Below are 15,936 nucleotides of genomic sequence, written 5' to 3'. Positions count from 1 at the left end.
GACTTAGTAGGGGAAAAAGAGTGGATCCTGGAAATGCACAAATGAATGTGCATTGTTAGTTTAATATACATATACTGATATTTAGTAATAAAAATGTTATTATTATTTGATTTATTAAAGTTATAAAAGTAAAAACATTTATATTTTTTTCAGTAAAGTGCAAATTATATTCTGACCTTGGGAAGGCATAGGGGTTTTGAGCACAACTTATGTTAATTTCTGCTCGTTTTGAGTTTGACTCGGTTATTTATTGTAATTTCTGTTCGTTGTGGGTTTCATTTATTTATCGATGCTGATTTGTGGTAGTTTCACGCATGGTAGATTATTTGATTTTTGTTCATTTTTTGTTTAATGGAGTTCTTTACTTTTCTTTGGAAAAATTATTTTGCGGAAAAAGTTTGTTTAATTAATTGTGAAAAAACCTAATTGTGGCTATATATAAATAAATTGTTACTGTAATATTTTTCACAGTGATATAAACTATTTGTTATCCGAAAGTAATTATTTTGTCCTGTATAAATACGTTAGTTTTAATTGTAATGCTTTAGTTTTTCTGCTAATGACGACCACTGGTGCATGTGGTCAAAATATCTAGATTTGTGCATCTGTTTTCAATGTCTAAGAAAAGGATTTGAACTTTTATTTCTTCGTCAATAGAAAGGCAGTGTGGTCTTAGAATTAAAAAAATACCTAATTTTAGGTATTACACCGAAAGCACAAAGCATTAGCTATTACTAAAAAACGAAGGTGTATTTCAAACTTTCCCGACGAGAAAACATTTTCAGGTGCCCCCTCCCCCCTAGAATATATATATATATATATATATATATATATATATATATATATATATATATATATATATATATATATATATATATATATATATATATATATATATATATATATATATATATATATATATATATATATATATATATATATATATATATATATATATATACATAAACTCGTGAAAATATTGTTTAGCAATAAATTACTCCGGTGCAAAAAGAAAATATTACGCACCTATACTGTGCTATTTTAAGATACAACACTTAACCAGCTAGACTGTCAACTGAGACTTTACTTTTAAGTACATCTGTCAATTCAAACTTAATTGAGCATCTTTTGCATTATATGCTTAGTCAATCAAGGTCAATCAGAGAAATATTAATATTAGTAAGAACTCTGACCTTATACATAGTCAATGCGCACACTAATCAAATTTTCGGAGTTGTTACTCATTAACTGTCATTCAAAGCTGATTTCAACAGGATATTTTTTAATAGAATAATCCAAGAAAGCTAAATCTTTGTTTAAAATCAATTTTTAACTGTTTTAGTTTTTTCTTTTTTTTAAACTTGAAATTAGTCATTTAAAGTCATAACCACTCAGTGGCGGCAATTGGGGGGTTGTACGTGTCCTCTTGAATTTTTTACCCCCATGTCCTCCTAGATTTTGAAAAGTACTTGTTAGGGAACGGGTATTTTAGTTGAAAAATCTCTTTTTTTACTGTTTTCATGTAGAAAATGACAAACTTGCCTTCTTCTTGATTTTCAAAAATAGATTGTGCCCCCCCACCCATTAATTTCGGTTAATTGATAAAACTAAACCCACTCAGGTATAGTTTTTTTGGGTATACTAATTCTCCTGATTTAGTCATAGCAGTAAATACTTCATTAGCATTAAACACCAAGCGGCTCCCGGGAGGACCCTAAAAGATACTTTTTTTGTGATCCTGTGTTAAATATACCTACCAATTCAACCTTGATTTTTCGGTTCCTCTCGAATGAGGCTATTATAAATATTTATTTATTTTAATTATAATGCGTTGTATAAAAAAACTTGGGGTCTGGCAGGATCCAATGGGAATACCTAACTACACAAGGGGATAGCTATTCAATATATATATATATATATATATATATATATATATATATATATATATATATATATATATATATATATATATATATATATATATATATATATATATATATATATATACGTATAATTAAATAAATCTCCAGAAACCCAAAAAAGTACTGTGAATAATCTTCCTGAAAAAATTAATTAAGCGATGACGAGGAAAAAGGGATCTTTACAAGACTCAAGCTTGATTAACACCATCGACAACCCAGGCTCGGTATATTATGGGTTAATAACATTCATATAGCTTTCTTCCTCAAAACTACAATGTTCTAGTTGCATATACTAGAATAGCTTTAAAATAAACCATGACTAAAATTTCTTAGTTTAAAATGGTATAGATTGGGACTGAATACACAAAATAGGATTATGCGCTAAATAGGAAACTAGAGCCACCTTCGACTTACTTCATTAGTTAACTAATAAGCAGATCTTGCATTTGATTAAATAAGAAAAAACAAGTTTTTTTAACTGAAAGTACGGAGCGACATTAAAACTTAAAACGAACAGAAATTATTCCGTATATGAAAGGGGATGTCCCCTCCTCAATAGCTCACTCTTTACGCTAAAGTTTTTTATTGTTTTAAAAAATAAAGTTGCGTGACAGATTCAAACTTTAGCGTAAAGAGCTAGGTATTGAGGAGTGGACAGCTCCTTTCATATACGGAATAATTTCTGTTTGTTTTAAGTTTTAATATCACTCCTTATTTTCAGTTAAAAAAACTTGTTTTTTTTTATTCAATTTCTGAACGTTTTTGAATTAATGCAGGTTTTGATTTTGGCTCACCGTATATGAATAATTAAGACGAAATTTGAATATTAATTTTACTTTTTTGTTGTTAAATGGCTTTCTCGAAATTTTGTTCTGATGTAACTTACGAATTAATTTACGCAACGAACTTCTATATTCATATGTTTTATGACATATATTAGAGAGTTTGCCCCCTAGTCGATACCTTGCTCTTTACGCTAAAGTTTTAATTTTGTTTGAATCACAGATCCCTGAATCACAAAGGCCGGTTAATTAGAATAGATAGCTCTATTGAAACTACTAAAAACAACTTGGTGAAAAGGGCGAAGTATTGACCAGAAGGCGAACCCCCTCATATACGCAATAATTTCTGTTTGTTTTAAGTTTTAATGTTGCTCCTTACTTTTAGTTGAAAAAACTAGTTTTTTTTAATTTAATTTCTGATCGTTTTTTAAAGTAGAAATGTCCCTTCCCCCAAGGAAACATCCTCCATAAAAGGATCCTTCCCCGTAACCCCCTCCTGCGTACATCCCCCATCAGAAAAAAATACCTCCTGAAACGTCTTTATACTTCCCACTAACCAATACTATATGTAAACAATGGGCAAAGTTAAGAACTTGCAGCCCTTCCCTTGGGAACTGTGGGGGATTAAGTCATCCTCAAATACATATTTATTAAATTTTCGACTATGCTGAACAAAATGGCTATCTCAAAATTTTGATTGGGTTACTTTGGGAAAAAATGAGCGTGGGAGGGGCAAGTTGCCCTCCAATTTTTTTGGTCACTTAAAAAGGCCACTAGAACTTTTAATTTCCGCTCAAATAAGCCCTCTTACGATATTCTAGGACTACTGGGTCGATACGATCAACCCTGGGGAAATACGCACAAAAACAAATCAACACGCATCCGTGATCTTTCTTCTGACAAAAAATACAAAATTCCACATTTTTGCAGATAGGAGCTTGAAACTTCTGCTGTAGAGTTTTCTGATACGCTGAATCCGATGGTGTGATTTTCATTAAAATTCTATGACTTGTTGTGGGTGTTTCCCCTTTTTTCGAAAATAAGGCAAATTTTCTCAGGCGCGTAACTTTTGATGGGTAAAACTAAACTTAATCAAACTTATATATTTGAAATTAGTATAAAAATTTGATTCTATTGATGTATCTATGTGTATCAAAATTCCGGTTTTTTAGGGTTTCGGTTACTATTGAGCCGGGTCACTCCTTACTTACAGTTCGTTACCACGAACAGTTTGATTTACAATTCTTAGTTAATTTCGAATTTTTTGACGAACGGCATCTTAGTTAAATGGAAAGTTGACTATGAAACAACTATTAAGAATTCTTCGTTGTTAGATATCTACTATGAATTTCTGGCAAAAAATTCGAGCTCGGTAACGCATGCTTGCCTCTATGGTAAAAGGCTTGGCTCTTACAAAATATGATGATTCATTAGAATCTCCCGGATTGAAATATGCAGCTGTTTGTTAAAAGCGCTCACTCAAGGGCTGTATTTTTAATGCTGGAATTTACTTTTATTCTAGTAAAAGGAGGTGTAAAATTTTCACAAAAAGGCTGACTTCTTGTTAGCCAAGATGATTTTGGCCTACTTCATTATTTTTACTGTTTCACGCCTTCCTTTCCTAAACTTGATGGTCTGATCCTAATGTCTTGTACGGCTCACCTTATAGCAACTTCAAATTTTGTGCCAAAATTTCTGTTCTATTTGCAAAATCCTGGCTAACTATGTAGTTCACTTTCTGGAAAATAAAACCCTAAAAGCAAAGAAAATAGACTTGCTAGTTAACTATGTTCTGTTAAATCGAACGCAACTTAGAAGAAAAACTAGACTACGGTGTTGCCGCGTAAAATAGTAAGTGCAATGTCCCTAAAACCGCTTCTAATTTAAACAACTTGTTCAAGGTTTATTTACTCTTTCATAAAAAAAAACGGATCTCTGAAAGTTTATTTGAAAGTGTCTGTCGAGATTTGAAAAAAGAAAATATTAATATTAAAGAAAGAAAAGAAAATCTGTAATACCACACTAAATAAATAAAAAAACTTGTATCAAAATAAGAATCCAAAACAAAACGGAAAGAACTGCTAACAATACAACTACAGAAATTCACTTAAATGAAAGTGTACCCTTACAAACATGATGGTTCGATACCAGATTCAAATTGTAGGGGGAGGGGAAAATGGGACAGGAACTAAAAAAATGCCACCCCCAGGATTTCAATTAACATATTTTTTGTATCTTTCTAAAAATAAGTAAAAAAAGTCCCCCCCCTCCCAATTTTTATAAATTACAGGCACTATCTAACACCAAGAAAAATCGTTCGAAAAACACAAATAGAACAGCCGAAGGAACTCACAAATAGCTGAAGAAGTAGACGAACTGCTTCCTATATTCATATCACTGCAGACATGTATTCCTATATTCATATCGCTGCAGACATGTATTCCTATATTCATATCACTGCAGACATGTAGATACATGTGGGAGTACCCTTAAAAACATTATTGTTCAGCACCAATGAAAAATAGCCAGGCAACATCCATGGAACAGCCAATGGAACAGAGAAATAGCCGAAGAAGAAGATGAAATGCTTCCTATTTTCATATCACTGCAGACATGTACCTAAATGTAGGAATACCCTTACAAACATGATGGTTCATTACCAGATTGAAATTGTACTTGGGGGGGGACCAGGAACTGAAAAAATCAACCCCCCCTTCTTCTAGATTTCAAGCAAGGGCTTCTTTTTTGTATCTTTATAAAAACAAGTAACAAAAATCCTTGCTCCCCCCTTAGTTTTGGGAATTAGCGACACAAGGAAAAGCGTTCGAACAACATTCATAGAACAGCCGAAGGAACACAAGAATAGCTTAAGAAGAGGGCGAAACGCTTCCTATATTCATACCACTGCAGACATGTACCGAAATTGGGAGTACTCCTACAAACACGATTGTTCACCACGAAGGAAAAACAGCCGGGCAATATCCATAGAACAGCCAAGGGAACAAAAAAAGAACCTAATAAGGAAGTGAACTGCCTACTATACTGATACCACCACACATATGCGCCAAAATGAGGGCATATTCCAGGAAAAGTAATTGTCAAGCATCAAGGATGCCAATTATTATTTTTTTTTTGGGGGGGGGGGGGTAGAAAAACTGAAAAAAGGAACAAAAATTCAACACCCTAAATGCTTTCTTGTATCTTATTTCAAAAAATAAATTCTCCCCCCATCTATAATTTCTAAAATTAGCAGCATGTCGAGCACCAAAAAAACAGCCGAACATCCATAAGACAGTCGAAGGAGCAGATGAATAGTAAAACAAGAAACCCCCAGCCGCTGCGCCAGGGCAGCTGCCCCGTTTGCCCCCTCCTTTAAACAGCTCTGCATTCGAGGCCAACACTGTTGCGCATGCTCCGCCTCCATCTCAATCTACTCAATGCTTCCCCCTCCAGGGGCGTCGTTTGGGGGTGGCAAGGGGGGGGGCAGTTGCCCTCCAAATAATGTGGAGAAAAAAATATTATACATCCCATGCCTTTTGATTATCCAGATATGGACCCCTCTTGCCCCCCCCCAATAAAAATGCTGGAGATTCGCCCCTGCCCCTCTCTATCCCCTCTCCAGAAATAAACGAACATTTATCATTATCTTCTTTCTTTCAAATACAAACCAGACCTTGAAAACCTAGGCAACTTAAAATTCAGATTCAAACTTATATAATAGGATAGACTTTTACGAAGACACAAGTTTTAATACAAAATGTAAGATTGTGAAGTCTTCGAGTCCATCATCCTTCCGATTAAAAAAAGAAAAGAAGAAAGAAATTTACCAACTGAAGATGGTGGCTCCTTCCATTTAACCTTCTCTTCGAAAGAAATCCCATCAGGACCAACGAATATGCTCATATCATCTTTACCCAAAACGAATCTACCATCTGATAAAGAAGAAACTGTTGGCTCCGGTATTCTTCCAGTAAAGAATAGTTCTTTTTTGTCTCCATTTGTCTGCAAATTAGAACTGAATATAACTTCTACATGGACAAGAAGAACATAGAAATAGCTGGAATTTTACTTAAAGAAATAAGAACAAAGAGGAGTGACAGAATGCACGGAAATCTTATCACTGGGTATCTAACCCTATTCTCAAACTGAAAAATAGTTCCCTTTTGTCCGCATTTGACTACAAAAGATAACTCAATTTCGTTTGACTTCCAAAACAAATATTGAAATTTGGCAAACACATAATTGCAAACGAACCGTTAGGGGAGGGGGGATCTTGGTTGACATTTCTGTGGGTGGAAGGGGAAGGAAGCCTCAAAAACTGAATTTTTTAGACACAAATATTTAAAAGTGAAAACAAAGAATAATTGCCAAGATTAGTCGCGTATCACCCGGTAGTGGGGCTGTAAAATATAATGTGAAAACAAAATCAATACTGAGCAACGTATTTTAAATAATTTTCTTCTGTTTGCCTTATGAAGGAAGAGCCATTGAGAAACCCTGACAAAATCGAAAACCCTGACAAAATCGATCATTATAGCATCAGCTCTGATCAGTTTTTCCCGTGGTATCACTCAGTAATGGCTCAAGGAATTTTTTTTCCATATTTCTTATTGTGTCGCTCGATTTTGCGTCCATCATCGAGCAAAAATAAGCAGACAATTTTGAAAATAGAAACCATAACAATTGTTTACAGCCCAAATTCATAAGATTTTGATGGTTTTTGTCAGATGAACTAGCTGCTGCAACAACAAAATAAGCAAGGGATCCAATTTCTAAACTAGATGTGCCTGAAGCTGATGACATGTTTAATTTTTTTTCAAACTTTGAACCACATATATATCTTATCTGTGTTTAAAATAAGTCCGAACACATTGTTTGGACTCTTCTCCTTTCACAACGACCAGTTTTTCTTATGGTTTTCTGATCCGTCTGAACCAATTTTTAGTGTTAACAATTTTTTTGAACTCCGCTTACCCGCAACAGCAAATATTCTCCGCGTATTCCAACACATATAGATTCATCATTCCATCCTATTGATCGAGGTGCATCTGGGAGAAGTAACTCAGGTCCTAACTCCTGGAATTCTCGAGACTTCCAATAGTAAAGCTGCAATTTTCGTTTGACAGCCACAACTAGCCGAATCACAGCTGCCTTTTCTCCCGTTAACGATATTTCTCTCTGAAATAGACAAATAGATATTTATTGCTAAAAAAACATATTTGGGCCATGCAAAAAAAAAAACTAATAAAAACATACATAACAATAACGATACGATTACATAATAATAAACAGCAGTAACAAATGAGACAAAAAAAAAGACAATAACTTATTAATACAGAATACTCACATACAATATACTAATAATGATAAAAATAATAACACAAAAAATATTAACAGCTCAAAACCGCAATAACCTAAAACTACTCACAGTGCGTCGAAAAAAAATAGTATGCACAATGCCCATAACACCTTTTAAAATCCTCAAAGCTTCTATGTTTTAAAATTTCAACCCATCAACCCAACCAATCAACTCATCCAAAACACCTCCCTCCTCTCCTTGAATGTATCTATAAAACGGATAAGATTTTCCTCCTCTCCATTTTCAGTCTTATGATTTCCAATTTGTCGCCTGCTGACGCCAATACCCAAACATTACCACTATGTAAGGACGTTATTCGTAAATAATTTCTTAGACCAAACGGGTTTAAATTAAACCCGTTTTTCTTTCTTAAACTCTCTCTTGTAAGGACGTTATTCGTAAAAGATTTCTTAGAAACCCGTTTTTTCTTTCTTAAACTCTCTCGTAAGGACGTTATTCACAAGCTGAAAAGCAAAACTAACTTGGCTTTCAATTGACATTTAGGACTAGCAAAACGCTGCCGAACCGTGATTCACGAGAAGACAAGAATTGTGTAGACTTGGAAAGTGACTCCTTCTCGCAATTGAAAAGTATTTTATGCCAGCAGTTGTTGGCACTAAATTCAAACTATTGCGCTCATGACTATTAAAGCTCAATCTTTCCTTTCAAATTTCGTTTTTTTATTTTCTAATCAATAACTCCAAGAAGCGATTATTATTTTCAAAAAATTGTAAACAAGCGACCGAGACCGATTATTAGTGTCAGTTTAGCAAGAACTACCTATGACGAGGATAGAAATGTGGTCAATTTTCAAATAATTGCTTTTCTAGTCGTTATGGCCGTAAATGTTCACTAGTAAGTCTGATTAGGCATATTTATTTTCCATTAGTTTTTCACGACTAGCAATTATTTGCCGCCCCGCACGATTTTTCACGTATGCAAGGTACTACTAGACTGTTACCATTCTAAAGATTCTGTATATACCATACAATACGAAGATATAGTTAGATCATAATTAATAGTTTAGTTTATTTCTCTCATGGTATTTTTTCAAGTGCCCTTAACTAATGATTCTGATGAAAAAATTTAAATAAATATGGTTTGAGCTTTTTGAATGATAAGTAATTTTTAGTTATTATGAAAGCAATAGCAAAAGTGACAATCAAATATGATTAAATAGAAACTTTCACTATCATTTACGCATACCTTCCGGAATTTGGAAAGATCAAGATATAAAATCACAGTTTTCGGGCATAAGTAGACCTATGATGGGTATAGGGAGTAAAAAAAGCTTTTGTTTCAATCAATGTTACAATGTTGGCACATTAAAATGTCTAAAACTTGCGTTTCGTAAAAATAAGAAAATTTTTCTGTTTTTCTTGAAAGGAAACATTTTGTGTAATATTAGGTTATTTCAGGCTAAAAGTAAATAAAGTATCAGAGCAGGGGTGTCATTTGATGAAAACTTAGAAAGAGGAGTTAAGGAGAGGTACTACCTTTTTCGCTTTTTAAAATTAAGATACAAAAATCAATGCCTCAGTTTCTTATTTTTTTTTTATTTATTCCAATGAAAATGCTCCCCAAAAACGGTTTTTAAAACCTGGGGAGAAAGGAAAAGAAAAGGTCAGGGTAATACCCATTAAAACTCCTATTTCAGACAAGTTCAGGGAGAGTCCCTCCCCCTAGATTTGTGAAATGTCTTTTTTCTCTGTGTTTTCACTGAACAATTTTTTGGGGACTTTCACTGAAACAAGCAACAAATGTGCCCCCTCCTTCGATTTTCATAAATTGAAGCCATTGGTTTAAGGAGGAAAGCGGGTTAAATGAAATTCAAACCCATTCCCTTTATTTTATAAGTATCTAAAGGTTTAAAAATTCTCCGATGTTTATTGGTATTTTTCGTATTAAGAAGAATAGGAATATAAGTCTGCGAACCGAGATTAGAATATTGGAAGCTACATTGATGACAGCGGTTAAGCATGGTTCTAAAACGCGGGCGCTACGAAAACAGAGGAAGATTTGCAAGGTGATTTCCAGAGAAACTGTTAGTAGTAGCAATAGCAAATTTTGACTAGTTTTTAGTTTTTACGAACTTAATTACAAACCACAGAAAAAAAATAATATACTAGAGAAGTCCAACAGGGTTATCCTGCAATGTCAAAAGAATATATCGAGTACTAGACTCGTCTTGAAGCGATTCGTAATGATGTTAATGTTGCCCTGATTTTGATCGATTAGTTTATTCAGAGGATCCCTTGAAGTTAAGTTATTTCATGAAACAATATTTATCAAACCATCACATGTTCCAAACTGAAGAGGATTCATTAGAAATTTAAAAACTATTTCTTAAGCTACATTCAAACATTTTGAATCTATATGCAGAGATAAATTCTCTGTTTAAGCTTGCTCTTAATAGGTAACATTCATAATAACATTTTTGGAAGAAACTGATGAAAGACAATCACAAGCACAACATTTAATGGTTACATAAAATTGCTCCGTTAGACATCTGTATTGCGTACTTTTTATCTATATTACATTCCCATAGACTTCCCAGAATAGCAAAAAAAGGTCCATCCTTTTTGTCAAATTTTTAGTTTTCTTTTTTCTAGCCATTCTGCTTTTACCATTTTTCGTTCTCTTTTATATCTTGCGCCCTTCGATTGGATAACTAATATCGAACCATTTTATCCTTCTTGCAGAAACGTTCTTGCTGAATATCTAAAAACTTCAACACATATTGGGAGGCGGTGGGTCCTCCTTCACAAAGTATGAAAAATACAAGTTTTGTGTTGTCCCAGAAAATGAAAAATAAAACCCAACAAGATTGCCCCCTAAAGTTTCTTCCTCCACCCCCTGAACTTTGAATACATCTTTTTTGGAAATTACATTGATAAATATCCCCCTTGTCTACATCATGAAAAACATTTTTTTACATCTTCAATAACAACAATAAAAAAAACTTTGTCCCCCTCCTAGATTCTCGTGCATTGGCATTACTGACCTTGCCTACTCCTATACTGTAAAATGTATGCCATGATCCCTGGAGTCCCCAAGGGATCAATATTAGGACCATTACTATTGTTAAGTCCTAGGTGCTTGACCTGAAGATAGTAGCTTAGTAGTAATTTTTGCAGATGATACAGCTGTAACAGTAAAAACTAAAACCCCATCTTTATTGGTTGAGAAAATGGTGATAGCAATGAAATCTTTGAATTAATGTTTGGCATGTAACTACCTACCTCACAAATTTTTCTAAAACCAAATTTTTCTAAAACTGAATTCATGATTTTTGGGCGGTCACAGCGGGCAGTAAATAAAATTACTATAGAAGAGTTAATTGTAAATCAAAGTAGGATAAAAAGAGTAAAATCATTTGGTTACCTTGGGATTATTCTCGATGAGCTCTTATCCTTCCATAAACATTCTGATTATTTGAGTTTGAAACTTGCCCATAACTTAGGTTGTCTTCTTAGATTGAAACATGTGTTTCCTTTTTCCATCCTTAAAATTTTATACCATTCTCTAATTGAATCATATCTAAATTATTGCCGTGCAATCTATCTCAACACATTTACGGTCCATCTGCAACCTCATCAGATAATTCAAAATAAGGCAATTAGAATTCTGGGTACTTTTGTTCATCGCCCAATGAGGCTTCAAAATCTCTCGGAAACCTAAACTTTGCATGTTTTTCTCAATGTTCTTAATCTTAAACAAGTGAAGGACCTACATACAGCAATGTGGTATTATGATATTCAATCTTCAACAAATTATTTCCATAATTTGGGTATAATTGAGACTCCGATTTCTCCTGCCCACCACGTCCGCTCCAAGAAGTATCGCCTTCCTCCGATTAAATCAGAAAGAGCTAGATTTTCAATCACATACCAGACTCCTCATAGTGTAAATTAACTTAATTTAGTAGAAATGTTCCCAAGTTTCAAGAGCAGATCTTCTTTGAAAAAACATATTTCAAAAATGGTTCTTTGTTTGGATGTTGGGATTGATGAATAATTGGTATTAGTATGATTTGTGTTGTTGTGTTCTTGCACTGGGGTGGCCTCCTCTGTTATTTCCTACCTTGTATGTTTTTTTATCTTGTATTTGTTATGTTGGCATTTTCTTATATTTGTTTATGGCCAACACATTGAGCCCTGCTCTCCGTCGACCAGTTTAGAAATTTATTTGTCATTTATTTTTGTCCTTTGTTTTTAAACTTTAGCGTAAAGAGCGAGGCGTTGAGGAGGGGAAAGCCCCTTTCATATACGGAATAATTTCTGTTCGTTTTAAGTTTTAATGTCGCTCCTTACTTTAAGTTAAAAAAAACTTGTTTTTTTTTATTTAATACATTAAAGAACGATCAGTAGTTCATATTAACTGAAGCATTATAAGTAATTATTATGTATGCTATCATTGAAACTATGCTATCCATTTGGTAAATTGGATTCTAGGCGTTTACCCTCCCCCCCCCCCCCCAGCAATTACCTCTGAAAATTCCTTCCGGAAAATACCCGCCGTGGTGCTCTCGCGCTGGGATGGCCTCCTCTGTTATCTCCTACCCTGTATGTTTTTTTTTGTTTTTTTTTTATATCCTGTATTTGTGATTTCGGCATTTTCTTATATTTGTTTATGGACGACACATCGAGCCCTGACCAGTTTAGAAATTTATTTGTCATGTGTTTTTGTCAATAAAATATCTTGAACAGAATTTAGAAACTTTACTTATTAATATTATCAATCATAGTTCATCATAGAAGCAACGCAAGCCTGTAATGTCGTTTCAAAATTTTCTCCAGTTGAATTCCATTTTTATTGTTTAACTAGAACCAAATTCATCAAACCGAAAACAGAATCTCCAATTTGTTTCATAATCTACATGATTTCGAATCTTTCCTGTCCAATACGATGTTTCCACTATATCCTTGACGCCTAACATATTGTCACTGTCACACGTAGTTTGTATCTGCCATTTTCAAACTTATTAAAGATCTTAAGTCGAACTGAACAGCCATGACAAAAACCAGCAGAGAGAAAAATCTCAATTAAAAAAAAAAAACAACCACACGACACTGCGGCCAGTGGGGAGAAAAGACGAAAAATGTAAAACAACGCGGATATTTCGCCTGTATCAAAACAAGGGGTCTTCAGCACGAGCTAAACACAAAAAGAACAATAAAAAACTAAAAACAAGTAAATCCACCACCAAAAAAAAAATGCATTTGGCGCAAACTAATCCACGTAGGGAAAAGATGCTATTAGAGCTACTTCAGTGAAAACACCAGAGCAACTGAGGTTCAATTAAGAAAAACTGGTAATTACGTTAATTATTCTGTTACGATTTAATCCTCTTGTTGGCTATTACTGAAGCAATTCGTTTTGGTCTAGCAGGTAAAATAGTCCCCTGGTGATTATTTAAGATCTTCACTTTCTTATCGACTGTAGATTCACTTTTTAAAAGGTTATCATAAATGGAGTTAATATTTAAAGTTCCTCTTTCTCTATTTATCGAAAGGTTAGCAAACATATGTTTTTTAATTTCTATGGCTTCTCTTGTCCATTGAGTGTACCCCTTATCATTTGAAATAGCTAAGGCTTCATCAAATTGTACAAAATGATCTGGTTGAAACCAAATATGTTCTACTAAAGCTGAAGCAAAAGTTTCCGGAGGCTTTTTTAATTGCAGGGTTTTTTCTATTGCATTTCCATGTTCAATAAATCTTTCAGCAAATTGTTGGTGACTCCTACCAATATAGAACTTCCCACAAGAACACGGAATCTTATACTCCCTACTGAATAAATTTCCCGGGGTTGAATCCTTTCAAGAACCAAAGAAACTACCCACTGGTCTCATCGATTTGAAACATGTATCGATGTTAAATTTACGCAAAATCCGTGAAAGCTTCTCACCCAAAACCAAGTACATATGGCAATGAAACGAACCTTATAAATACGTTTAAATCTGAAGAATGAGAAAACCCAATAGCCCTACTATCATGTTTAACACGCCTATTTTCAATTATTTTGTCAATGAACTTAATTGGGTATTTATTACAAAAAAAAATATCCCTCAAATATAACAATTCCGAATCCAGAAATTCATGGGAGCAAATTCTAAAGGCTCCATCCATTAGTGAAATCACAACCCCCCGTTTCCCGGTTGTGTTTCTCTCGTGCTGAAGACGCCTTGTTTTGATACAGGCGAAACATCCACGTTGTTTTACATTTTTTTTTCTTTTCTCTCCACTGGCCGCAGTCTCGTTTGTTGTTTTTTTTTTCATTGAGATTTTTCTCTCTTTTTTTTTCAAACTTCTGAGATAATTGTCAAATCTTTACAGCTAAACAAGGAAGCACCAGCAGGGTCATTTAGAGACTCAAAGTGTGATTGATATTCACCTTGAGATTGACTGTGCCTGTCTAATAATACCTTTGAGAACAATTCAGCTTATAGTTTTTGGCAAATATAATTTGGCAAAGTAAAGAGAAATAAAATTGGGTTCCATTTAAAGAGCAAACGTAGAATAGAGGCTCTCTTAAAAGAACTTGGATTCGAATTCATCAAGAAAAAAAAAGTCTCGACCTTATTTATGAAATTGACGCATCTCTACGCAAATTGTTGAAACACAATACTCCAATCTTAATTTTGCTAAATCAGACACAAGCATTTTCCTGAATTTGAATTTCCCCCACAAGGGAATGAAGAGTAAACTTCTTCGCATGTTAGATTACGTAAATCCCTTAAATCAGAAATAAAACGGTCTACGACGAACAAATAAATTCTCAAATGGGGAAAAATCCATTTATTCAGAGAGTAAAAAAAAAAGAAGAAAAAACAGGAAGTCCAGATATTACGATCACATATACGGAGACCGTCCTCAGAAGTATTACTAATATGATATAATTGAAACTAGCATTTTTATACAAAAAAAAACTTTTCGGGTCATTCACAAAATAATGAACTTCCGGATTATCCACTAGACTATTTTCAGAGAGAGTTCACTGACAATGTTCATTCAAAGTGTTGATGCAAATTTCCATCTTTAATCTTACCCAAAAGTTAAACAAACTTCCAATGAAGGTGAAAAAGCCTTCCGTGTCTTCTAATTGCAAACAAAATGTCGAGTTTATAGTTGTTCATTTGGATGATTCATCCGAAGGAACAACTATAAACTAAACAAATCACCTCCCAAAATTATTAATATACCTGTGCTCGTAAGGATTTAGCTAAAACAACTTCTAGGTAATTACTTACAAAATACAAATAACTAACATATTGAAATTACCAGTTAAACCTAACAATATGTTTTTAAAGATTAACTGAATCCTCCTCTCTATCTTATTTCTCTTTTCAAATCCACATATTTCAAAATCAGAACTAAGCACAGGTTGACGAGTATTCCGTTGTGGTAGGTGCATTGGTATCTTCCTTTTTAGTATTTGTGTGTTTCTTATATTTTTCCTTTTTGTTTTTTTTTTCTCTGCATTCCCGGCTCTAGAGCCTTGCGGGGGAGGGGGTGTGTATTTGTAGCTGATTTTTTTTATTAATAATTTCCTATCTTGGTGTCGAATTTCCTCTTCATTAATTTAATTTTATTTAGGCCTATAATTCTCTGCAAGGCCTATAATTACTGTTTATTAACGAACTCCATGTCACCCTTAGTACTCTACTTACCCTATGAATCACATGGCTACCCCATCTACCGCTCGACGAAACCTTGCACCTTAGATACAAGAACTTATTTAGTTTGTAATTCACAACACTTCATATTGAAAGCATAAACAATTATTAAGCTTGATGCACAGCTGCACATAATCAAAACGGCATAAGTGCAAATTTTTAAAGAGGTTTGATTTCTAACAAAACGAGTTTTGA

At 33.8% G+C, this 15,936-nt stretch overlaps 1 protein-coding gene across 3 annotated transcripts in view; it reads right to left on the bottom strand.

Annotated features, from left to right (window-relative positions):
* LOC148946439 (vam6/Vps39-like protein) overlaps positions 1-15,936 on the bottom strand; it is a 103,993-nt gene that overhangs the window by 67,504 nt on the left and 20,553 nt on the right. For all 3 annotated transcript variants that reach the window (XM_089098461.1, XM_089098462.1, XM_089098460.1), the window contains exons 4-5: positions 7,679-7,882; positions 6,532-6,706 (exon numbers count right to left, since the gene is read on the bottom strand). In XM_089098461.1, the coding sequence (XP_088954587.1) occupies positions 6,532-6,706; positions 7,679-7,882 (379 nt within the window). The remainder of the gene's footprint in view (positions 1-6,531; positions 6,707-7,678; positions 7,883-15,936) is intronic.

The sequence above is a fragment of the Artemia sp. Qi Xiang Cuo genome, chromosome 12 (assembly GCF_049724085.1).
Source record: "Artemia sp. Qi Xiang Cuo chromosome 12, ASM4972408v1, whole genome shotgun sequence".
Lineage (NCBI taxonomy): Eukaryota > Metazoa > Arthropoda > Branchiopoda > Anostraca > Artemiidae > Artemia > Artemia sp. Qi Xiang Cuo.
The sequence above is the reverse complement of the archived record's forward strand: the minus strand, read 5'-3'. Positions and strand labels throughout refer to the sequence as shown.